This window comes from Marmota flaviventris, chromosome 2, assembly GCF_047511675.1.
Source record: "Marmota flaviventris isolate mMarFla1 chromosome 2, mMarFla1.hap1, whole genome shotgun sequence".
NCBI classification, from domain to species: Eukaryota; Metazoa; Chordata; class Mammalia; order Rodentia; family Sciuridae; genus Marmota; species Marmota flaviventris.
The window spans coordinates 68,733,023-68,759,458 of record NC_092499.1 but is presented as its reverse complement, the minus strand read 5'-3'; the positions used below and the strand labels follow the sequence as shown (position 1 = coordinate 68,759,458).

The window sequence follows — 26,436 nt, the reverse complement described above, 5'->3', positions numbered from 1 at the left end:
CTGTCTGTGACGCTAGGTATTCCCCGAAGGTTCCTCCTCTTCCTTCCCTCTGTTTTGTCTCCTGGTGATTTCATCCCCTGTGCTTGGCATCTCTGTGCCAGTGATTCCCACCTCAAATCGCCCATCATGGCTTTTATCTTAAGTCTGTTCCACATGTCTACCCTCCTGATAGACTTCTCATTTTGGATAAATATTCTCAAATCCATTTGACCAAATGGATTTCAAAGTTTGCTCTTCCTCCTAATTTCTCAGCGCCTGCTAGTGGCACCCACTGTTTTCCCAGTCCAAAGTGAATAAACTTCATGATCATCTTCATATTCAGTCAGTAGCCAAGCAACACCCACTGAAGCTTCATCTCCCTCTCTTCCTATTCTTTGTTTCCTCATCCTGTGTGAGGCAATTTTATTTCTCCTTTGGCTGTTGGAATAGCCTCCTAATTGGTTTTACAACCTCCAGTTATTTTTTTTTTTTTCTGGTATATCTTACACAACACAGATGGCTTTTTCTAAAACCTATTGCGCTAAATAAATCCCATCTTAATATCCTTTGTGGATTCTGATTATCAACTTAGTAAAATGCAAACTTATTGGCATGCCAAGTTTTTCATGATCCTTACCTACCTTTGCAATTTTATCTAAAGTTCTGCCTTTAGTTTTGGTTCAGTTCTTAGTGTTTGATAGCAATTATCATGCCCAGTAAAGAGGAGCTAACATTTTGTTAAAAGCTACTAAATACTTTAAATATATCATCTTGTTTAATAATCAAAAGCTTTAGTGAAGTGGGTTTTAGTCCCCTTAATCAGCGGTTTAAATTGAATTTATATTGTAAGAATGTTGAGTATCTCCCTTTGGAAGTCTGTCGGATTTTGTAATTCTTTCATGAATTGCTAGTGCATAGCATTGCATTTTTTTTTCTCTGTAGGAGTTGATGTTTAACTTATTAATTTATAAGATTAATATATTAAGAGCATAACATTTCATCCCAGTTAGTTTTTCTCTTTTAACTTAGACTATATTTCTTCTGTGGTGCACATTATGTTATTTTTTTTTAATGTTGTCTCTACTAACATTCTTTTCCTATGTTGTCAAAGCCCTTCCCCACCTCTACAATTTCTATGGTATAGCTTTTACATTTCAATATTAGATACAATTAGAATTCATTGTCAGGAGTGAGACAAAGACTTTTGTTATATTTTTCATAAAATATCTCAATAGTTATTCTTATATCTAATAAGTTCATCTTTTCTCCCATTATTTGAAATGTGGCCCCTATCATAGAACCTCATTTAAACTCTCAAAGTGATCTGCTTAAATACTTAATTCTGTGGATCCTTTATGTGCTCATTAAGAAGAGAGTTTTTGAGTATTTAAGTCATATAAATAAAGACAAACCAAAGGAAGCTGATTTTTTTTTTTCCCCACCAAAACAAGCTAACTCTTTTCTAAATGCACCTGAATTCTCTGGACATTTTTGCAAGCAGTCAAATTGCAAATGAGCAGGCAAGGAAGAGGGGCTACTCTGGCAGCAGGGAAAGACCTTTCCTGGATGTCTGATTCTTTTCTTTGTAGGAAGCAGATGGGAAAATAAGCACCTGTGATAGTTCCATGGTACAAATTCTGGCACCAGACTCACTAAACACTGAGCAAAGCCTAGCATTTTCCCCAAAGCTCAACCAAACAGAAGAGGTAAGTCCCTGTCAGTAACAAGCCAACTGCTTGGCTACCTGGACTGTCGCCAGAGGTGACCAGCTTTCTGGGTTCTGCAATCCTTTGTGTGCCAAGCCAAGTGTTCTTTGTGAACTTTCATGTCTGTATGTGTGCTTTCAAGCTATTGAAATGGAAGATTCGCTATCATTCACATAGAAAATAAGCATGGCATGAAGCAGGGAGACCTTTCTCCACTTGGTCACCCTTTGTGGTGTGAAGTAGTCTTCCCGTTAGTGATTTCTTCCACCTGTACACACAGCATCTGGGGACAACGAAAGTGGAGAAGAGCTAAGGTTGACTAACGGCCTACCTCATAAAAGGCATTTATTTGTTTTTTTTTTCTAATCTTTGGATTAGATGAAGCTGGTTAATGCCTGCCCGCAAGTTTCCCAAAAGAGAAAATAAAAATTCAGAGAGTAAAACACTGGCAGTCACTGGGAGAGTAAGGAATCAATTGCAGAATTTTCCAGTCTACTCTTCTTCATTTGAGATATTTTTGTGGTGCACATTGTTTCTCAAGAAGGCCCTCTGGGGAGCCGTTTCCCATGGTGGTTTTGGTGGAAATAAAGCTCCATGGGTCTCACCGAGTAGCTCCCCAAAAAAGATCCTGACCTGCTTTCTCCCCTCCTTCTCCTTTTCAGTCTTTTCTCCCAATTGTTTGCCCTTGTATATATATATATATATATATATATATATATATATATATATACACATATATATATATACAAAGTTGTCAAATTGTTATTCCTCTTTGCCCTTCTTCCCTTTCATTCTCTGTCTCTCTTAACAGTATGTGCCCAGCACGGCAGACAAATGTCGCAGCTTAACACTCGCTGGCAGTACTTATGTCTAAGAAAGTTGCTGACCTCACCCATAGTTTTGTTTGTTTTTGTCTTTTGCTGGCCAGAATTAATGTTTCTTTTGACACCTAATTAAAAATCAGACGTAGCTTCAGTTGTGCTTTGGCTGCAGCGGGCATTCTGCACAGTGTATTTCTCCCGGGGTGGGTGATCGGCAGGTTGTTCTGCCCTGGCAGTGTCTACAGCACATAATGGTGATGATAAGAGAAAGAGGTGAGGGGAAAGTAACAAAAATCCACTGAACGCTTCCTATGAGCCAGGCACTGGGGTTTTACATGTGTTCCCTCTTAATCCTCACGTCAGCTCTGTAAGGTAATTACTGCTGTTGCCCCAGTTGACAGAAGGAGACTTAGACGTTCGGTTGTCCAAGGCCACACAGCTCCTGAGTGGCAGAGTTAAGATTGAAACCCAGAACTTCTCCCTCCAGGTTTAGAACTTGAGCTTTCCACTGTAAGGCCCCAGTGACTCTCTTAAACTGCTGTCTGTGTACGTACATTCATATTTTCTTCCTAACAGAACTTTTGTCCTGGGGGTGCCTCGTGGATTCTTGAAGCCCTCTTTTGATCAGTCAGGGTCATTTCACCTCCTGCCTTTGGTCATTTCCGTTTCATTGACCCAACAGCCAGAGAGGGAAAGGGGGAGCTCCAGAGACCAGGCCACCTGTGTCATCAGCCAGGCATTAGCCTCTGCAGACTTTTTGGTTTAGAGATCAAGGGCACTGACCAAACGAGAATTGTGCAATTTTTAGTAAAATTCAGAGTCATCTGTGACCCGGATTGCATTGAAGAATAAATATTTAATACAGAAAGTGAAACCAAAGTGGGCTTGACCTCACAGAATAAAGACTGCCATGCCTTTCCAGCAGCGTGTCGCACGTCTGTGCTTGTGCAGGTGGACGTGGCCCTTCAGGCAGGCAAGCTCTCATTCTGTGCAAAGTGAGGAGGATGCACAGGTATTTGTAGAATTGACTCAATAGAAGGAGTAAACTTGAAGGCTTGATATCTTGGCACGCAGAGTGACTGTAGCCAGTAAATTCACTTGCCTTTTAACCACAGTCCTGTTGTTTAGATATGTGATGCGTTTATACAGAAATCCAACAGTGTGACTCCCTGAGGGGTTAACCTGGACACTAGAGAGCTAGTAAAATTGTGTCCAAAAGGTGGATTTGTAGATTCCACAGCAAGGTGAAATCAGGGCATGAATTCTGGTTCTACTTACTAATTAATTGGGTGACCACAGGCCGTTTGAATAGCCTCCCAAAGCCTCAATTTCCTCAGCTGTATACTGGGAATAAACACAGGCTTGCAGTGTGAAGGAATGAGGTAGTCTTTATTACATGTTTAGCACAGTGCCTGACGCATAATAAGAGCTCAGTAAAGGTTAGTGTTATTAGTTTAGTTATGTCATAGACGTGACAATTGTGGCTAATGCTTTGAAGCCTCCCACAGTGTACAATTAGAAGACCTTCGTTTACATGATTTCTGCCTTTAGAATCTGGGGCTATTTTCCAGGGAAGCTGTTTTGCTGAGATGCTATTAGGGAAACAACTAGGGACTCATAATTTAAAGATCACAGAGCTGTTGGCCTTGGACAACTGGAAGCAAGTTGGTGAGGTGAGAGGCATGTGAACTGATGACGCACAAGCTCAGTTGTCTTTGACTGTTTAAAAAAAAAGACATGGGCAAACTGCTCACTGGCAGGTTCCTGAGGCCACTTTCAGCTTTGCAAGTTCTATGGTTGCAAATAATCTTTTTTCTCCTACCCCACACCCCTTAGATTCTCTTCAGGTTCAAATTACCAGCAAATAAATCCCAGATTAATCATCCAGCTTACTTATTTCCTCAGTAATTTTATTAGTGAGAAAGCAAAGAAACAAAATGTCTTTTAAAAATGTGTGTGGCATATAGGAGGGGCTCCAAAAAGTCTGGATACATTAAGAAGCCAGATGGCAAATCATTTATTATCAATTAATTAATATTCACAGGTTGCTATGTCAGGTGGCAAAGAAAGGGGATCCCCAAGTCTTTTCCAGTAAGATATAAGTAATAACTGAAAAGTAGAAAATAATTAATCAGCTAGGTGTGGTTTTGCTGAGGCAGGAGGATCACAAGTTCAAGGCCAGCCTGATCAGTTTAACAAGATCTTGTCTCAAAAACTAAAACAGGCTGTGGAAGTAGCCCAGTGGTAAAGCATCCCTGGGTTTAATCCCCAATACGAAGGAAGAAAAGAAGGGAATTTATCAGGTGGCTAGAAATTGGTGATTTGCAGTAATATCACTCAATTGTTGCTTTTTTAAAAAATCAAGATTAAAAAAGAAAATTGAAATAAATGAATCCAGGTATTAACCTGACTGTATATGAAGTTCAGAGGAAAACACAAGTCAGGGGAAAATGTCCTTAAGAGGGTGATTCTTGAATTAAATTATAAAAACAGATCGATGAAGGCAGAGGAAAAATAGGGATTTGCAGAAAAGAGCAATATGCATGAAGTTAATAGATGGTCAGAAGGAAGAAATTCAACCCAGAGACACTTCTTCCAAACCAGCTTTCGTAACACTCATCAGTGTGTAAATGAATGATATTTTCATACTTTGCGTGATTTTATTACCACCTACCAGTTTTCTTCACTCAATTGCATTGAAAGTTTTGTGTTTAAATAAAATTTCACAAATATTCAGAAATGTGCATTTGCATTGAATTAGGGTATGCATTTGTGAGCAGTTCTCGTTAGAAGTTTGTCACCTGACCCAGATTGTGCTTTATTACTTGCTAAAAAAGTCTTCTATGGATAACATTATAATTTATCAAAATCACAATAAAATATTTATAGGGAACAATACTTTCATTCAGCAAAACAAATCTTTATTAAACTAAAGGAATTTCTCTCCAAGGGCTGATACACTTTTTTAATATTATAGAGAAGGATAATTAATATGGTGGAAGGCAAATATTTCTTTGTATGAAATCTTTTTTTTCCCCTCCAAACTGAAAACATCTGATATAATTATTGAAAAACTTTCATTTGCTAACTGGAGAAATTTTGCTATTGCATTGATTAGCAGCCCAGTTATTTCAATATGAAAAGAACACATCATTCTTTTCTTTTTTATTTGTTCTACAGTCAGTTATACATGACAGTAGAATGGAATATATCATTTTTTTCTATATTAATTACTTGGTCTCTAACTCAATAATATTTGAGGATCTCGAAGGTGAAAGTTATTTTAGAGATTTGTTCTGAGGAAGAGGAGGAAAGTTTTCAGATTCCTCTGCTCAAGTTCATAACTTGACTCAAGCAATTTTTACCGGGGAGAAGTTGAGATGAGTAATAGCATGTATGTTGAAAGAAAAGCTAAAATCCTTTATAATCTCATTACTTGGCTTATTTCATTGTATGCCTGCAATATGTATAGGTCGTTTTTTTGTTTTGTTTTCTTGTTTTTTCCTGTTTGAATAGAGTGCAGAGTAATGTAAGCATTGCTTAATCCTGGGTCATGAAACTTTAAACACTGGCCAGTTCCTGTAGTGTTTGGGACACACACACCCACATGCCCACACTCTCTCTCACTCTCTCACCTCTCTCCTGGGGCTCACCGCTCAATGAACTGAAAGCCCATTCGCTTCCTCTGTGCCCAGGAATACTGTACCTGTGTACATGCAGATCGGCTGCTTAGAAACCTGTGCCACCAGGTCACGTGATTGTTGCTATGAGTGTGGAGGTGCATTTTTCTTTTCTTTCTTCCTTCTTCTGTTCTTATTTTGTTTCTTTTAACTGGGGAGAAAGGTTGTGGGTCCACAGGTCTTTGCCAGCCCAAGTCTGAAATCTTTGGACTCCTGGCTCTTCACTGCTGGATTATCTTTGGGTTTATCTTAGGGTCCCACTCCTCCTATCAAGGCTGCAGCTCTGGACTTTTCTGATAAGCCAGGAGATTTTGAGACCTCAGTGAAGAGAACTAGGGCCCGGCCTGTAGAAGTCCTCCATGTCTGCAAGACCCAGGTGGCCGAGCTGGAGCTGTGGCTGCAACAAGCCAGCGTGGCATTTGAGCCGGAAACATTAAACGCAGACATGCAGCAGGTGGTGGAACAGGAACTGGTCGGGTGCCAGGTAAGACCTTTGGGCCAGTTCGTAGTTTGCCTTTTCACCAATCACCAGCCAACGCAGAGCTGATTTCACTTAAAGCAACAGTATGTTTCTTCTCTCGCTCTGACTCTCACATTTATCTTCGCCTTAACTTGTAGTTCTTTGAAATGCTTTATGTAAACAGCATATTTGGGAGGACAAGAGCTCAGAATATGGAGTCCAAAGCCAGTTCTGTCACATTAACTATGAACTTAGAGAAGTTAACTTCTCAGCCCTAAATCTCCTATTATAGTAGATTAGCTCATAGGATTTTTGTTAGGATTAAATGAGACAAAAACAAAAAACAGTGTCTGTTATATAAAGTATATAAAAGGTGCTCAATGCCAGGTTCGATGGCGCATGCCTGTAATCCCAGCAATTTGGGAGCCTGAAGCAGAAGGATTACAAGTTCAAGGCCAGTCTCAGCAATTTAGCCTTAAGCAACTTAGCAAGACTTTGTCTCAAAATTAAAAAAAAAAAATGGGGGGTTGGGGATGCAATGGTTAAGTGTCCCTGGGTTCAATCCCCAGTACCCCCGCAAAAAAAGTGCTCAAAATTTAATAATTCTAAGTACTTGGAATATTTATTCTTCAGAAATGAAACTGAGTGTTCTGATTTCCAAGATTGCAAATACAGCATGAAAGGGCTTTACAGCCATTTGACCAGGAATGCTCCCCGTCTTGCTTGGGAGGAGCAAGGACATGGACTTCCTTGACTTTAGTCACTTTAAGCAAAACTTGCCAGCTCAGCCCAAAGGTTGGCTCTCTGTCCCACAAGGGAGGGGCTAGAATGATGACATCGCAGCAGCATAATTGCATGTCACAACAGCAGAGACCTGCTGGCTGCTTCCAGAGCCTCTCTCCCTCTGCACTCAGGAGACCAGCCGCGACTTGATGTCTGCCTTGTTGCCTTGTTTATCTGCCAGGGATTAGGACACTCTCTTTTCTCAGAGTACCCCACACCACCAGCCTGGCCACAGGGAGCTCTTCCTGCAGTCACTTGTCGTGTGATGGGAATGGCCTGCCCTTCATCCAGGGGCATTCTCCCCTGCTGCTCAGGCCCACAGCCTTACCGCATCCAGATCTGCCTGCAGGGGAGAGGACAGGCAGCTGCCCTTATCTGCTTCTCAGGGCAGCCCAGCACCTCTGACCCCAGTGGTCAGTTCTGAATCGTCAGTTCACTGACAGAGTCCAGCTGAGCACTGTAGCACACGCCTATAATCCCAATGGCTTGGGAGGCTGAGGCAGGAGGATCACAAGTTCAAAGCCAGCCTCAGCAACAGTAAGGATGAGACCCTGTCTCTAAATAAAACACAAAATAGGACTAGGGATGTGGCTTAGTAGTTAAGTGCCTCTGGTTCCATTCCTGGTACCAAAAAAAAAAAAAAAAAGATAAGTCCAACTAGCACAGGATAAAGCCTTGCTTAAACTGAATCCAAGCCAGTTCAGATTTTGATTCTCAATCATTTAAGGCCGTCCCATATCATTTGCAAACTGATTGTCTACTGACTAGGGAGGCTTCATGTCAACTCCTTGATCATCACTGGAATCCTCTCCTCACCTCTTGTACCTACTTTGAGGATGTGGGGGTTGCCCAAAGAAAAGACATGACCACCAGGTAGCAGTAGCGCCCAACAGGCTTTATGTGGGCAGGACTTTGACAGGATTGATTCTTAGAGTCACAAAAGTTCTTGCAGAAGCCTGGGATGAGGCAGGTGGGCACTGCAGGGGGGAGGAGGAGAGGGAAATCAGTGAGGGGCTTTATGTGTCTGTGTCATATCCCTGAGCAATGTTGTGTCCAGGTCAGAGAGTTTCACAGGGCAGCAGAAGCTTGGGACTTTCTAAAGCCCCAGGGTTTGTCTTATCCATGGCTGGCAGATGTCAGGTGTAGTTTTGGGAGTATACAAAGCAGGCAGGCTCTGTATGGCTGAATATATGCTCATAGGATTATATTTAAAGCCACTACATATATAAAAAGTGAGGTTTGAGCTAATGGTTCTAATTTACTGGAAAGAAAGAAATAACATAGGGGCCAATATACAAGGGCCATCTCTGGATCATTTATATAATAACATGACACCTATGATTTCACATTGAAACATAAAAACACCTTAAAGTTGTCTATAAATACTACATTCCCAGTAGGAAAATGGCCAAAGGACAGGAACAAACAAGAAACATTGTGTTTGGTAATTTAAATTTGAAAGGAGCTGTTCAACCTTGATAATTAAAGACATTTGAATTAAACTAGCTATTGTTTTGCGTTGTATTACATTCATAATGATTTTATCATCCTGGCAAAACTCTAGCAAAATAGACTCACTAATGTGTGGTAGCTCTAATTGGTTCAGTGTTTTGAAGATCTGTGAGCATATAACATGTCCATCTTTTTTGACCTAAATTTACCTGTGCAGATAATCTGAAATGAGAAAAATAATTATGGCAGCATTAATTACAAAAGTGAACAACTGGGAACAACTTAAAGTAGTAACAAAGAAGGGAACCATGGAGTAGAACTATTAAAATAGGAATCGTGAAAAATGAATAAAGAAAGAATAAAGAAGGCAGGGGAAATTAAGAGTAGTCAACACTTTTTGCTTACCACTTTTTTAAGCATGGACTGTGTACATGATATTAACTCATTAAATCAAAAGTACATGGATTGAGGCCAAATCACATGGATTTAACTCATTAAAATCACCCTATGAGGTAAATTCTGTTATTATCCCCATTTTACAGATTACTGCAAGCATGTACCTACATCTAAAGCACAGTGCCTAAGCACACACAGGTACCAAGTGGCAGGGTCAGGGTCCAGGCAGCAGTCAGGCTGGTTCTAGCATCTTGTTCTTAACCACTGTGCTCTACTGTGTACATTCTTCAGTGTTTTCTAAAGTGATTATGAAATCATTTCTTTTAGATTAAGGCAGAGAGTGATATCTGCAATTGGGATTGTTTTGGTTGCATTCCTGCTGAAAAGCGTAGGAATTCAGTGGAAGTTTTGTTTGCCCGAGGTCGCTTCCATCCTGTCTTTCTGGGATTTCTTGTATACCTTTAGATAAAGAGAGGAAGCTTCACTTATTGGAAGAATAATACTTTGGGTGCAAGTCCCCAGCATGAAAACAAAAAAGACCAACCCTGTGAATAATTCCTGATTTTCTTCCTTAGGCTATGCTGACCGAGATTGAGCACAAGGTTGCCTCTCTCTTGGACACTTGCAAAGATCAGGGCCTGGGAGATAGTGGAGCCACTCAACAGGAGGCCGAAGCACTCTCCCTGAAACTCAAAACTGTGAAGTGCAATTTGGAAAAAGTCCAGATGATGCTGCAGGAGAAATACAGCGAGGATCAGGTAAAATATGGTTATGTGTAGACATATATCTCCATAGGCCAGAGCCAGCCAGAGGAGAACCCTGGGTGGAAATGATGCACCAACTACAGAGAAACTGTACACAGTAAGCAGGAATCTGTAAACTGGAAGCGATGGGGACACTGGCTTTTGTTGGTTTTATTTCATTTTACTGCGGTGCAAGTGTCTTAACGAGGTTGTTGGTGGTGGTTTGGTTTGGGTTGGTTTGATGGGGTGGAGTGTACTTGCTGATAATAAGCTTTCAGGTAAGGTTTCTTCATAAGTGTATATTTTAACACAATTTTGTGACTCCTGTTGACCAGACAATGAAGCCTTTATAGATAAGTTGAAAATTTAACATGAGAAAAACAAAACCTGCTTCCAGGGTACTTTTGTTCTTCATTATTAATGTTTATATATACTCTCACAGTATAGTAGACTACATTTAGAGTGCTTTCATGATTTTTAAAAGCATTCTGTTTTTATAAATGAAAACGCTCATATCATGCATAAGATCTTACTCTGTAAGATTTGCATCCAAACTCATAAGTGATTCCTGCTTGGGGACTTCACACTCACAGAAATGAGGCTGGCTGCAGAGACATAGGCCATATGGTGCCCCTTTCATCCTCCTTTTTAAAAAAAATAGATAGTTGAGACATGGGGAAAATCTGAGTTCATAAATGTTGTACCATTTCCCTGTTTGATTGATTGATTGACTTACTTTGTTCTTAAGTAAAAAAGGAATAAATAAATAAATCCTGGCTTTTAGTAATTCATGGGATGAATTAGATTGAGGAAAGAAGATCGTTTCATCAAATGGAGTGATTTTTCACGATGTTAGAAATAAGTACATTAAAACATAGCATACAATTATATTACCTAACAAAGTACTATCATTTACTTCCTGTAACACTTTTCTATTAGGTAATCCCATTTTTAGAGTTCTTAGATAAAGTGGGTCTTAATTTTTAAACAGTCTGCCATTGTTACATTTTTCTGCAGTACCCTACCATTCTAAGGAAACCTTCAGAACTTCAACAAGTCCTCCAGCCTGTTAACCTTCCTGAATTGGTACCTATTGTAACTGAAAGGCCACAATTTAGCAGACAAAGAGATGTCCCCGTGCAACAGGTAATTTTGGCCACTGGCCATTGTAAGGACAAGAGTAAAACTTTCTAGATGCAGTTTCTCTTGGGCAAAACTTTGAACTGCCATTGGAGGGTCTGCATGTGTGACCAGGTGCAGAATGTCAGGTGTGAGTGTTTGTGCGTGTGCAGCAATGCCGATTTTTGGATGTTTACTGGTTTGCTTCCATCTGCTACCACTGGGGACACTCTAACTTTATTCCTTTATTAAGTTGTATCTTATATTAAACTAAGTAGAAACATGAAGGGTAAACTTAGTACCTCTGTGTCTACAACACTGCTTTGCTTATTTCAAAACATGCTGATATGTTTTGGGTGATTTTTTCCCCATGTGTCTAATAGTTTAACATTTGATTATTGTGTGAATATTTTGAATGGATTTTTTGAAAAGTTAAGATTAACAACAATAGGGGCTGGGGTTGTGGCTCAGTGGTAGAGCACTTGCCTGGCATGTGTGAGGCACTGGGTTTGATTCTCAGCACCACATGTAAATAAATAATAAAAAATAAAGGTCCATCAACATCTAAAAAAAATTTTTAAAAAAGATTAACAAGAATAGGCAATCAAGAAAGAGAAATGGTCAACAATGACTTAAATCCTTAGGTACTAAATAAAAAACTGGATTGACTAGACCTTTTCAATCTTATTCAATTTTAGGTTCTGGAGTTAAAACCAATGGAACAGAAAGATTTACTCAAGTTTATAGAATTTAATGCTAAGAAAACATGGCTGCAGTATTGCCAACAGGATAAAGATACTACTCAGGGATCATCTGTGAGGTGATTTTTAAACAGTTGGACATTAAGTAGATTTTTGGCTGGGAGAACCGTTTTGGTTTTTTTGTTTGTTTGTTTGTTTTACAAGCCACTCACAAAACATTATCTAAAGGTAATTCCTAAATTTCTTCATGCTGATTATTCTTTTTACCTTTTTCGCTTCCTTAAAAGCAACAAGGCATCTGGCCCTGAAAATGAAGCTCCAGACTTGATCTTTTCACCTCAGGGTCAAAATGGTGATAAATGGCAATATCTTCATCATGAACTGTCCTCAAAAATAAAGCTACCTCCTCCTCAGCTCGTGGGGCCTCAGGTCAGTCTGCATTCTGCACACACTGCAAGCAGCCCTCGCGTCCTTGGAACCCAGCAAGCCCTCATTAAATAAACACATAGGCTTTGCATCATGTAGCAGTTTCTTTTCAGATAGCAAAGGTGTGCCATCTGGGTTCTTCACTTGTTCAATACTTTTTCTCAATTCTGGAACTCTGCCTCAGGTGCTCCTCCAGCACCGTGGGCTTCCCTGATCATAGCTCTTCCTAAACTCTCCACCTATGTGTTTGAATTCCCCCATCAGAAGGTCTGAAAAGAAAGACCCTATCTGTGTGATTCACCCAGGAGTCTCTAGCATAGTACCTGGGCATCAGATAATCTCAGTTACTCTCTGTTGAATGAGTAAAGGAATGAATAATATAAGTTAACCTTTAAAAAACACTTTAAAAATGATACAGTGCTGGCCAGGTATGGTGGTACATGCCTGTAATTCCAGCTACTTGGGAGGTTCAGGCAGGAGGAGTGCACATTCAAGACTGCCCCAGCAATTTAGTGAGACCCTGCCTCAAAGTAAAAAATAAAAAGGGCTAGAGATGTAGCTCAGTGGTAGAGCAACCCTGGGTTCAACCCCAAGTACTGCTAAATAAATAAATTATAAGTAATTAAATAATCTTATTTATTCTTCCTTATAAATGCCAAGGTACAAAAGCTTACCGAGAAGGGAACTCCAAAGACAGCATCTGAGGCAGTTTTTCTGTTTACAGTAGCATCAGCAGGGTCTCCAATTGTCACTAATAAGGTTTCCCTTTTTCAAATAGGTTACCACCAATATGAGTATTCTACCCAGTGTGAGTGTGTATAACTTTAGATACCCTACAACGGAAGAGCTGAAAATGTACACCACCCAACTCGAAGACCTGCGTCAAGAAGCAAATAATCTTCAGACACAGGTAGAAACTGCCTGTTGCTTATTTTCCTCATTACCTGAATGCAAAAAAAGAGGGAGATAGGATGTCCTCATTTAAATTGGTCATAATTTTCTTCACTGAACAAATAGAATTCATCTTGTTTGCCAACTCTGATAAATTTTGTGGTGACTGCCTAGAGTGCAGTGTTCAAAGAATTATGGGTCTGAGCCCAAGATCAATAGGAAAGAGGATGATGATGGATTAGTTCTGTCTGCCGTGCTCGTCTGGAAGGGCAGGGAAGGAGGGTAGAGCAGGTATGGTTTCCAAACTTGAGTAGGCTTAATGCCAAATGCTCAGTGTATGCTAGGTATCCATCAGAGAAGACCGCAGGAAACAGCTCAAGTTGGAGTGATTCTGAGCATGGGCATGCTCCTAACTAATTGTAACTAGTCAGGAATTCAAGGTGACCATGGGTGAAGAAAAGAAGGTGGTTCCAACAGCTTCTGCTGAAACAGATCTGTGCTCCCCAAATCACCAGAATGTGATGACACTACCCGTGGACCTCTTTGGAGATGTTACCTCTCAGGATGTCCTTAATTCTTGCAGTCAGCCCATAAATGACACTCCTGACTTCTCCCCACTCCACAATCCATCCCTGTCTTTAAGATACCATACCTCCTTTTCCTCATCAACCCTTTTGAGCTTCTCTGATGTGATTTCTTTTCTTTTTCCTGGCTGTACTTGATTTCGTTAACCCACTTTCTCCTACATTAAAATGTGTGGGGCATGAAGCAGGGGGAAGAGGGACAGTGTGGTTGGCCTGGGACCACAACTGTACCTGAATGGTCCTGCTGAGGAAGCCCTTTATCTCACGACTTACCTTTTCATTCCATTCAATAGTCAAGTAACAACCGAACATTGAGTTTCTTAAACCTGTCTTTCTGAAAGTTAAAAATTTAATTTTATTTATTTATTCTATGACCTACTTCATAGAAAAGACTAGTTCACTAATTAGTGCGAGTACTGCTTAGTTCAGTTTCTGGAGATCATTTGTTTGAAATGGCTTATTATTTTTTAAAAAAAAAGTATGATATCAATTTTAAGTTTTAATGGAAACCAGGAAAAAAAAATGTAGGTTTAGGAAGACGAGGAATCCTAATGATTACTTTTTCTCGATTCAGGAAAACATGACAGAAGAAACATATAACGATTTGGATAAAAAATTATTTGAGCTCTTCCTGAGCCTCAATCGGTGCCTCGGCAGTGTGGAGGAGATGCTGCAGACACCGGGGCTCTTCAGGGAGGATGTCTCTGCCCAGCAGGAGCACTACGAGGTAGGGCCCATATGGTCAGCCATTCCAACAGCCCCACTTATTAGGCCAGCACTGAAGCCTCTTGAGGTCAGAGCTCATTCTGTCTACTTCCTCCGCCTTGCAGAAACTGGCTCTCGAGTTGAAGAAACTTTATTTAGCTCTGTGTGACAAGAAGAATGATCTTTTCAAAGCCATGGCTTGGTCTGGCAGGAACACCACTTTGCTCCTTGAATGTTTCGGTAGCCTCCAGGTCTGCCTGGAGCACACTCAGGCCAGCGCTGCCTCTAGAAGCAAGTCCCTGAAAGCTGGCCTGGACTACAAGCACAGTTACCAGGTAGGACTCTGAGCTCATGGGTGACTTTGCACAGCATGGACTCCTTGTTCCCATGCACCATGTTCTTGGTGGCATTTGTTAATAGAAATTGCTAAGGTAGAAGGTGAGGCCCACTAGTCCTCGTGGTTGGAGACCATTTAAAAGTGAGGCCCAGCTGGGCGCAGTGGGGCACACCAATGGCTCAGGAGACTGAGGCAGGAGGATTGCAAATTCAAAGCCAGCCTCAGCAAAAGTGAGGCGCTAAGCAACTCAGTGAGACCCTGTCTCTAAATAAAATAGAAAACTAGAGCTGGGGATGTTGCTCAGTGGTGAGTACCCCGAGTTCAATCCCCAGTACCAAAAAAAAAAAAAAGCCCTTTCCAAAATCTTGGGTATGAATTTATTAGCATGAGCTACCATGGTGTTTCCTTTCTTATGTTACATTTAGCCATTTAATGATTACACAGGGAGGATTTGTAGTTAAATTTCTAGGCAATGGGAAGCCATTAAGCTTTTTCAGCAAAGGAACGACAATCCATGTAGGTTTCAGGTGGATTTGTCTGGCAGTTGTCTGGTGTGAATTGAAGGGGGGGAGCTGAGGCAGGGAAACTAGTTCAGAATGGCTAGTGAAAAAGAAATGAAGCATAACACCACTTATGAAGGAGTGTGGCCCATACAAATCAAACCTGAATCCAATCAAGCTTCTAAAACCTAAGTCAAACTGACAGACGGGCAGAAGAACACGTTAAACAGCACTGTGGGGCAAATCCAAGGAACAAAAAAGAAAGGTGGTATGAGAGTCAGCAGGTGCAGAGATACTTAAAGACATACTATTCCATCGTGACATACAGACCTCATTTGGATCCCAAATGAAACAAACCAAAAAAAAAAAACAAAAAAGCTGTAGGCTCTCAGATACATGAGCCCTGTCTGGATGGTTAACCATACTAAGGAATTATTTTTTATTTTGGAGGAAGTGTATTTTTAAAGGAGGGAGCTTCGTCACCTAGAGATACCTACTGAAACATAGTGATGAAATAACTTGATTTCTGGTATTTGCTTCAAAATAACAAGGGGGGAGGTGGTAGGAACAGCCAGGAGAACTGGAGGAGGCTATAGAGGAAAGAAGGTCAGTAATGAGCCAATAATTGTTGAAGCTCAGTGATGATAAGGCGGGGATTACTCTATTTTTGTATGTGTTTTAAGTTTCCAGATTTTTTAAATTAATTTTCAGAAAATGTATATATAAATTTATACAAATTCTGAAAATTTATAAATATAATAAAAAAGACAAAGAAGGCCTAAATGAGATTGCTCAGTTTCCTGCACTTATCTTTTTTATACAGAATGAAATAAAGCGACTGTATGATCAACTCATTAAGAATAAGACAGCTTTACAACAGTCCTTGAATGAAATGCGTGGCCAGAGTATTGGTGAACAGCTTCAGGTAATCAGTGAAATACTTCAAGTTAACCTAAACCTCGGGCCAGAGAGTCTTGTGCACCAGATGGTACTTCTGAACCACTACCCTTTGTGAGCGGTGGCCAGGCTTGAGGAGAGCAAGAAGATGAAACTATTGATTTTTGACGTTTAAAAATATCTCCCAAGTAGTCCTTTCTGAAGAACAACTTAACAGTATGAGACCATTTTTACCTATCAGCGTGGCAGAATGTTAAATGTGTCCAGTGTTGGTAAGGGTGATGGAAAACGAGGCCCTCACTCTCTTGGTCAGAACACTAATTAGTTCAGCCTCTGGGAACCATTTGGCTGTATGACAGAATCTAGAATGCTCTTCCATTCACAAGCAATTTGACTTCATTAATTAATTGAGCAAATACTAACTGAGAACCTACTATGTTCAGTTATTGTTCTAGGGGCTTATTTGTACTCTTTCTGAGGACACAAAATAAATGCATAAACATAAATATCATAAATATCTGGAGATGGACCTAGCAGTACTGTAAATAGCCCAAAAGTCCATGAAGAGCTGCCTAATACTACAGCAGGGTGCATCCTTACAATGGCACACTATGTATCTGTTTAAAAGGAGCCAACTGGTGTGATGACTGGTACAATGTCTGCAATATTATTGATTCAGGAGGCTGAAGCAGGAGGATCACTAGTTCAGGGCCAGCCTCAGCAACTTAGTAAGGCCCTCAGCAACTTAGCCTGACCTTGTCTCATAATAAAAAATTAAAAATCACTGGGGATATAGCTCAGTGGTAAAGTGCTCCTGGGTTCATTAAAAAAAAAAAAAAAAAGAGCCAGATACATGATATGAAGAGATGCTAAAGGGCTTATAAGTGAGGAATGACTATAGGATAGTTCAGTGGGTTTAAGGATGTGCATGTGTACCTGCACTGGTGTATGCTTAGAATGTGTTAGGAACAAATTGTGTGACCTCCAGGCAGATTGACAAGGAGAACTGGAGGTGAGGAAGAGGTAAATATGATCCTTTTTTTTTTTTTCCTAATTCCTTTCTGTACTATTTAATTCTTTTTAAAATAATATATAGACTTTTCAGGCTTATTAAAGGGTGTTCCTTTTTTGTATCATCTCTCCCTTAGAAAGCAGATTTATATACAGCAGAGCTGCAGAATTCTGAGAGCCGAGTGGCCAAACTAAGAGACGAAGGGGAGAGGCTTCGCTTACCCTGTGTTTTACTCCAGGAGGTTTACAAGTTAGAGGTATGTCTGGGCAGAACACATTCACTCAGTGCGATGATTGTACAGGAGAAGGCTTTGGTCTTCCACCTAGTGAATGTTGACCTGCATTTGAACTTTTTTTTCTGGTTGGATGAAACTGCTTGTGCACACCTGCTCTTTCCTTCTCAGGATGTACTTGACAGTATGTGGGGGATCCTGAGAGCGAGGTACTCTGGGTTCAGTAGCCCGTTCATCACTGAGAGCCAGCAACATGCCCTTCTACAAGGCACAGTGGAACTAGTAAATATTGGAAAGGAAATTCTTGCTCATGGCCACTTAAAACAAGCCAAAAGTAAAGTTGCCTTACAGACTCAAATACAAAATCACAAGGTAAGATACCCAGGTCGGATCCCCTTGTCCTGGACTAAAACCTTAAGGCTCTTCTGACTTTGAATGGAAACGATTCATTTTCTTCTTAGTGAAACATGCAGCATTTATTCCTCTAATAAATATCTCTTAGGGCTGGGGTTGTGGCTCAGCGGTAGAATGCTCGTCTCTCACGTGCAGGACCCTGGGTTCAATCCTCAGCACCACGTAAAAAATAAATGAGTGAAGTAAAGGTATTGTGTCCAACTATAAAATAAATATTTAAAAAAAAAAAACATCACTTAGCCTCTTAGTGTGTAGCAGACTGATATCAGGGGACCCCTAGGAATATATTTCAGTGAAAACAGACACAGCTCATTATGTTGATAGAGCATTCAGCTGATTGAGAAGATGGACTTTTATCAATGAGTCTTCAAACAAATTTCCACTAAAAATTAGGAATCATTCAATGAGAGCCTAGGAGAAATGGACCTAAGGGGGTTAGCTTTCTGAGAACTGGAATTACAAGGAAGAGGTACTTTTATATAGAATAATACCACAATAAATTCTTCCATCTTCCATTCATTTTATTAAATAAAAACCTCTTATCATCACCGGCTAAAGAGGTGCAGTAATCTAAGTCTCCTGATGAGAAATGGATAAGGCATCGTCCCTACCTTGAACAAGCTGCCAGTCTAGGGCCTTTGGAAAGGATGCCTTAGTCTAAGAAAAATAGAAAATTAAATATTGAATGTAGGATGGAAGGGAAGAGGAGAAAATTGGTATCTACAGAGTTCCAGACCCTTTGCTAGATGCTTTCACAAACCCTTCCTTGTATGTGTCCTTCTCAAGGAACAGGAGAAGGGATTTGCCTAATACAGGGGTCCCTCCGAACAACCAGCAGAGGTAGCAGGCTGCAAATGAGAGGAACCTTGAAGATGCTTGAGGTACAAATATGGTCCATTTTGTGGATAGGGATCCCTATCAGCTTCCATTAGGAAATTCCCTTCACTTAGCCATTTTGGTGAGTAGAAGCCAGAGTTTTAGAAGGAGACAGGCTTTAGGAACCTTGTCTGCTAAGCATGTGGGCTGCAAGCATTTGTACTTACTGTCTTCAAATGATTCAGCCACCTTCTCATAATGTTTTACAACTCAAAACAACTGATTGAGGAAGAGCTGCCTGAAATTGAAGTTGACTAACAATAATGGAATAGAATATTTTGTGGAAAATATTACTTAAGAATAATATTTCTCATATATATGTGTATATGTGTGTGTGTCTCTCACACATATTTTTTTTTTAGTTGTAGATGGACAGAGTACCTTTAGTTTATTTTTTTATTTTTATACGGTGCTGCGGATCAAACCCAGTCCCTCATATTATTTTATTTTTTTATTTTTATACGGTGCTGAGGATCAAACCCAGTCCCTCATACATACCACTGAGTTATACCTCCAGCCCCTAGGATAATATTTCTTTATAATTTGTTCAGTGTCCATTAATTTTTAAGATTAAGAGATCCACTTCAGTTTACTTTTTATCTTTTGATACATTTGACTGTCCCTGATATCCAAGGGTTTTGAATTAAAAAACAAAAATAACTGGATAAAAAGTTAAGGTAACTTCCCCACAGTTCAGGAGCCTGAGGCAGGAGAATCGTGAGTTAAAAGCCAACCTCAGCAAAAGTGAGGTGCTAAGCAACTCAGTGAGACCCTGTCTCTAAATAAAATACAAATGAGGGCTGGGGATATGGCTCAGTGGTTGAGTGCCTCTGAATTCAATCCCTGGTACCCACCTCTCCATGGGGGAAAAAAAAAGTTAAGGTAACTTGGCTTATATGATTTTCACAATTTAAAAATAAATATTTAAAACCTTTTTCTGTATTATAGGTATTTTTCAAGAAGCTTGTTGCCAACATGTTGTTGATCCAAACATACTATGACAAAATGTTTCCTTCCGTGTTGCCAAAGAGAGAGAGATTTTGGGCAGAACAAGTAACCGAAGTTAAATCCCTGGAAGGAAAGGCACAGCAGTTTGGCATGAAGCTGCAGAGTTTGTTGCAGGTATTTGGCTTACTTGAACTTTACCCTTAGTTGAGAATTCCTGATTCTCAACCACTCTTCAGGTGTCAGAATCAAGTATCCGGTTATTAAGCAAAAGTTAAATGGGAAATAACAGTGAGGAATGTGAACCCAGGTCTAATTCTGAGGCTCCTCCCTAGCTTTTCTTTAGTCCTGTTCCATCATGCACACATCTGGGATGATATGGCATCTCTACCTTTTAGGTTTGTGTATGAATAAACCAACTTGAAAGCACGTTGAGACTGTGAGCCAGATCATTTGAATGACAGTTAGTGGTTCAGAAACTGCACCCCTGGCCCAGATGTTCTGTTGCCAAATTCATAACCATGCTGTCTCAATTCCAAGGGGAAAATTGAGCATGTATAAAGTTTCTTTTCAGCTTTAAGGTTTCCCTCTCTAGCATATTAAACCATTCACAACCAATGTTAGCTAGCACATAAAGGAAATTTTTAAAAGGGAAAGGAATATTGAATTTGGTAATGTGATATAGCATTTTATGGTAACATTTATCTTTCTAGTATGCCAAGTTTATATTTATACTACTATTTCATCATATTTAGAAGACATTGCATGGGCCCAGTGAATGCCCTAGAAAAGCCAGGTAACCCACTACTTGAAGAGAGATGAGAATTAGGTGGTGATTTTTCCAAGAGATCATTTTTGGTGACAATAACTCAACTCTGTGGTGTGCTGGGACCCTAAGTAGCTCTCTTTTATGGAAACAATATGCATTAGGTTTTTTTTTGTCATTGTGACGAAAACACCTGATAAGAACAACTTAAGAGAAGAAAAACATTTATTTTGGGCTCACACTTTCAGAGGTTCAGTCCATGACAGAAAACGTTATGGCAGTAGGGCATGGCAGAAGGAAACTGCTTAGCTTATGGCAACTGGAAAACGGAGAGAGGAGCCAGCGACAAGATGTAGTCCAAGGTCATACCCAGTGACCAACTACTCACTTGCTTATAATTACCTCCAACTAGTCCATTCAAATTATTCATCAGATGGATTAATCCTCTTGAGGTTACAATGTTCATAATCTAATCATTTTACCTGAATTGCCTAATACATTCGTTCTTTAGGGTGGGTTACATCTCTGATTTTATGTTGATTCTCTAGAAATGGGAAGAATTCGATGAAAACTTTGGATCTCTGGAAAAGGACCTGGAAATTCTTGTCTCTACATTGCCTTCTGTGAGTTTGGTGGAAGAAACAGAGGAGAGATTAGTGGAAAGGATATCATTTTATCAGGTATTTTTGCTTCCTAATTTAAGTTGCCAATGACATGGTCCGTAGCACTTGGTGTCTTGTTTTGACTAAGTTGCTTGCTTTTGAAGCTGAATGGTTTGGATTGAAATGAAATATTGTTTGTCACCCAGCCCACAGGTAGACAAGTGTAGGGATATGGCAGGCTCCATGTGGGCTCCTCAGCATAGCCACCTGTTGGGCTTGGGTTGAAGACTAATTCAAATCCTGTTCCATCACTGGTCACTTTTGTGACCTTACTGCCTCCGAAACCTTGTTTTTTTTGTTGAGAACAGAGAAGTAAGCCAGTCCCACCTGTCTCAAGAGGTGAATAGCAATATACTACTAGTATAGAAACCCGCTGAGAATGGAATAAACATATATTTAGTTTTCTTACTGCAATGAAGCCCTGATGGGATCTAGCCCATGAGACAGGCAGAATCTGTTGCCTCCTGCAATGTTTTTAAAAAGACTTCAAACTTTTAAGCATTTCTTGTGTCATTTTTGGTCCAGTTATTATCGAAGGGTCTGTGTCTCCAATTTTGATGTCATAGAAAAGATAAAACATTAATATGATTTCTGGTGGCATTGAGAACAAGACTAAGACAAAAACAAGTTTCAAATTCTTCCATCAGAAGCTTAAAATACTCAATTTTACCTGAAAATACATAGTCAGAATTTGAGTTGTGCTGCTAGAGAAAATCACCAACGATGAATATGAAAGCTTCAAAAGTCAGCTTTGTGCCTGATGAGGCAGGATGGGAAGTGAAAGCAAGATGCATGGCAGTGCCCTGCTGATAACACTTTCCAGAGGTCAGGGCACTGTTTATACCCTCCAGCATCCCAGAGAGCCTGGAGTAGATGAATCTGGGTCTTCCCAGGGGGTGAGTGGGTGCAGGCCTGGGGATACAGAGCATGCCATCTCACAGCTGAAAGAACACAGTCGAAAACAGTATTTTAAACCATACCATAGTAAGAAGTAATATTAGCCATTTAATGAGCCTCATTATCTGTTCTCGACCTCCCCAAAAAGTGACCACATCTCTTAAAATGTGAGTATGGTTCCCTTAAGTTTAAAGTATTTTTTTTTTTAAAGAAATCATTGTTCTAAGTCTTTTAAATAAATTTGCTATACTAAAAGAAGACATCCCATAAAACCCTTCACACAAATAGGCTTCCTGAGGCCAATCTTGGTCCTTATAATCATGGAGAGGTTTATGGGTATCAAGTCTGTCTCCCAGGTATGAAATGGAGGAATGAAACTTCTCCAAGATATTGTAACGGTGAAACGTCTGGCACTTAGGCTTAGAAAACTAGGACGTTTTTTAAAAAATTGATGTTGGATTTTTTTTCTAGCCTTTAAGCTCAGGGAGGAGGAGAAAGGATTATAAAAGGAGGAAAGGGAGTTGGAATGAAATATTCAGGTAATTTTTAAAAAAGGTTTAAGTTAATTGGAAAATCGCAAAAGTTCTATTTTGATAATAATTTGTATTTTAAAGGTTAAACAGCTATCAGGATAAGTGAGATTAGCTGAACCCAGCTTGTGGAAGATAATTGCCTTAAGACAGTTCTCTTCAGGGGGTCATTGTATTTGCAGTTTTGAAGATTTTTTCTTTTTCTTTTCATGACTTGAGTTGAATGATGTGCTGATTTAATTTATTCTTCTGAAGTTCTCTTTCTCTCTCCTGGATCCTTTTATTCGGAAAACTGTAGAAATGATTTTCCCCTGGTATTTGCATCTTTTATATTTATCACTTTCATATGTGGGTCTCAGTCTGCAGTGTCCCTAGGGGCAGGAACAGGAATGAGGAATCCTGGCTGGGTCTGCAGTCAGGGTTGTGAGGACTGAGGTGGGAAAGAACTGAATAGAGCAGACCCTTTTAAAGGAAGCTGTGGCTGCTTGTTTCCAGCCAGGCTTTGCCACAGGACAATGCAGAACTGCAATCCCTACACCTTCTGGATTTCCCCCAGGGCTCTGGAAATCCTAATTTCTGTACTTTATGTCAATTCTATGTAAAATATCCTGATTTTCAAAATAATCTTGAGGTCAATCAAAACCTGACTGAAAAACGAGGCGCACAGTAGCCTATGCTCATAGTCCCAGCTACTTGGGTGACTGAGGCAGGAGGACCCCTTGTGTCCAGGCCAGCCTTGTTTGAAAAAGAAAGAAATCCGTCTGCAAGCTGAAAGCAGCCAATAGACTGCCACCTTGTTTTGTTTTTTTCTTTTGTTTTTAGTTGGAAGAATTAACTATCAGAACTTAATCAACAAATTTCATGTTTCTTGTTTACCTGTACTAAGTTACAGAGCTGCTCTATAGAAACACATTAATCAGGCCCTCTTATGAAAGGGGCCCATTAATCACGTCTGTCCAGCCAGACTGCAGTCTTGAATGTTGCTTAAGTATTCTCATTTCTTCAGTAGCCTGGAACGTAGGTTTTTGTGTTTGTGAATAGATTGGTAGACTTGATGGTTTTTAAAAAAATCATTCACTCCATGACTTATTAGCAAATAAAAAGAAACATTGATGGAAAGCATGCCCGGCTCTACCAAACTCTAAATGAAGGCAAACAGCTGGTGGCATCTGTGAGCTGTCCTGAACTGGAGGGACAGATTGCCAAACTGGAAGAGCAGTGGTTGTCCCTGAACAAGAAGATTGACCTTGAACTGCACAGACTGCAAACACTTCTCAAGCATCTACTCAGGTATGTTTTTTTCTTTGGAAATGATTGGCTTTAAATTTTGCTGTGAAGAAAGACTTCAGAGGGATTCTGCAGTCAACTAAATTTTGCATGCAGTCTCCCGGTTATGCTGTGCTGTTCTTTTTGACAATCTAAAGCACCTGGGTCCACTTCTGGATTAATGGGATCTGATACAGGCCTCTGATATTGGTGTGCTAGACTCAGGAATCAGTTGGCTGGAGAACATTGATATAGATTTATGGAAACTAGGAACTGTATTATAAAATAGTTCATGTTCCCTTTACCCTATGCTGTTGCAGTTTTTCTATCCTCTTTGTTAAGTTCTAAAATTTAAACAAAATTAAATGATTTTGGCTAAAACAATGATTTGGAAAAGTCTTTTGAGTTCATCAGAGGGTTTGTTTTGCTCAGTTGGGATAACCTTGAAGCATTCAAGGACGGCAGAAAACAGAGTATTGAAGCCTCATTCTCATCCCTGCCTCTCAAGGGCTGTCTAACCTAAACAAGTTTTAGAAGTGACAAGAAGAGCAGCACTTTGTTTGGACATTTTTATCAGATATCAGAGAAAAAATTTTTGAATCCAGGCAACAGCAGTTTGTTATTATACATCTTGCACAAATGCTTGTTGTATGTTTACTTAAATGCATTTATAGAAGACATTTGATGGATTAAAAAATAATCTCTTTTTTACACAGGAGTATACTTTTGTGTAGCTGTAATAAGAAATAAAGAATATTTTATTTTATTTTTATTTATTAAGAGATATTTGCATTTGAGGCATGAAATAATCCATCATATAATCCTTATAATTGTTTTGATTTTCTGAAATATAGGGCTGATCAACACAGGCAAATACAAAATAAAATAAGAAGAAATATGTTAGTGGTACACCTCATCATCAGAGTACCTTTCTAATTTCCTTTCTCCCACTTTGCTCCTGTTAGTTACAACAGAGATTCAGATGAGTTAACCAAGTGGTTGGAATCTTCTCAGCAAACTTTGAATCACTGGAAAGAACAGTCCCTCAATGCGTCTCAGGACTTGGATACAATCAGAAGCAACATAAATAAATTTTTTGTAAGTTGCAATAGAATATGTTCAAATAATGTTTGGTCAGAAATAAATTATCAGAGGAACAGGTTCAGGATTGTTGTGATAATCTCCCTTCATTTGTGGGTAAGGAGTAAGATTTGAGGTTATTGTATCTATGGTCTTCAAACTTATAATTATTTGCTTATACTATTTATTTATGTATTTATAATGATAGAATGTATCTTTAATTGACTATTTTAAAATGTCTATTACACTAAAATATATACTATGTATAAATATTTTGCTTTGACATAGGACATGCTTTACAAATACAGAAAATACCTCCCCCAAAAATTTAAAAACAACTATGTAAGATAGTTGACTAATCCTCATTGACTAATCCACTCTGGCTCTCCCAGCCGGATTAACGGACAGTGCTGAGTTAATGTCTCCATGTTGCTCTCTAGTTTTTATTTATAAATTATCATTTATTTACTCAACTGCTTCTCTAACTTTGACTGAGCTTCTCGAGAGCAGGGGCTATCCTTCAAACTAAAGGCTATCCTTTATTAATTCATAAATGTTTTAAGTTAATAAATACACAGTTTTAAATTATTGGATACAGAACTGGCATTTCTACTAAAAAGATTTTGTTCTGTGGTTTTGAGGATTTTTCTGGAAAAGAGGATTACTTTTGTAATATAAAATGCACTCCTGAGACCCCTTAATCTTTGCCCTTAGTTATTCCTATCTTTTTTCCTTTATTTTTAAAATACATTTTGTAGCTATGGTTACTCACTTCACTTTGGTATTAAAATGTAAATAATTTTTTAAATACTTGGGAATATACATGGGAAATTTTTCAAATATTTTAGTTAAAAATTCATTGCAAGTGGTTCATGTAATCTGAACTTGAAGTTGAGTTCCATGGTTTCTTCTGAAACTGAAATAACTTGTCTATTTCTAAAAACCCACTAGGTTCTAAATTTCTGGAGGGGCAGGATTTCCATCTCTTTTGTTCTCCCATGTGGATCTAATATACGGAGTAGTGCCAACACTTGGTAGGCAAAGCCGGGTGTGTGTGTACACAGACATTCAAACTCTTATTCTATTTAGTTTTGCACTCTGGCCAGTTGCTCTGACTGTATTTAAATTTTAAACGTTTCTATTCTTTACAACTGTTTCCTTAGGAATTTTCCAAGGAAGTGGATGGAAAGTCCTCTCTGAAGACTGCAGTTTTAAGCACTGGGAACCAGCTTCTGCACCTGAAGGAAACTGACACGGCCACGCTGAGAGCCTCCCTAGCACAGTTTGAACAAAAGTGGACCATGCTCATAACTCAGCTTCCAGATATTCAAGAAAAGCTTCACCAGGTAAGTGTTTAGACACCCAACATTTAAATTAGCATTCACTTGTTAGCTCACAACTCTTTTTAAATTATTTTTCTGACTCAATAATTTTCATTGACATTACCTATTTTTCTCTGGCACCACTGAATATAGAGGTCTTCATTACTGGACTGTTCTCCAATGAGATCTTTCTTCACAGAGAAATTGGGCTTAATTACTTTATTTTTCAGTTTATCTGTGCCACTCTGTTCGTT

At 39.4% G+C, this 26,436-nt stretch overlaps 1 protein-coding gene across 10 annotated transcripts in view; it reads left to right on the top strand.

Moving 5' to 3' along the window:
* The window catches only part of Syne2 (spectrin repeat containing nuclear envelope protein 2), a 332,720-nt gene that overhangs the window by 221,800 nt on the left and 84,484 nt on the right, over window positions 1-26,436 (top strand). For 8 of the 10 annotated variants that reach the window (XM_071607983.1, XM_071607984.1, XM_071607981.1 and 5 more), the window contains 17 exons: window positions 1,569-1,685; window positions 6,440-6,670; window positions 9,853-10,035; window positions 11,038-11,166; window positions 11,838-11,959; window positions 12,128-12,269; window positions 13,045-13,176; window positions 14,316-14,468; window positions 14,572-14,781; window positions 16,107-16,208; window positions 17,329-17,448; window positions 17,596-17,796; window positions 19,663-19,836; window positions 20,974-21,105; window positions 23,608-23,804; window positions 24,746-24,878; window positions 26,024-26,206. In XM_071607983.1, coding sequence (XP_071464084.1) covers window positions 1,569-1,685; window positions 6,440-6,670; window positions 9,853-10,035; window positions 11,038-11,166; window positions 11,838-11,959; window positions 12,128-12,269; window positions 13,045-13,176; window positions 14,316-14,468; window positions 14,572-14,781; window positions 16,107-16,208; window positions 17,329-17,448; window positions 17,596-17,796; window positions 19,663-19,836; window positions 20,974-21,105; window positions 23,608-23,804; window positions 24,746-24,878; window positions 26,024-26,206 — 2,661 coding nt within the window. Of the gene's footprint in view, window positions 1-1,568; window positions 1,686-6,215; window positions 6,285-6,439; window positions 6,671-9,852; window positions 10,036-11,037; window positions 11,167-11,837; window positions 11,960-12,127; window positions 12,270-13,044; window positions 13,177-14,315; window positions 14,469-14,571; window positions 14,782-16,106; window positions 16,209-17,328; window positions 17,449-17,595; window positions 17,797-19,662; window positions 19,837-20,973; window positions 21,106-23,607; window positions 23,805-24,745; window positions 24,879-26,023; window positions 26,207-26,436 lie in introns of those variants that run through there. The other 2 variants (XM_027929689.3, XM_071607982.1) reach the window with 2 other exon arrangements.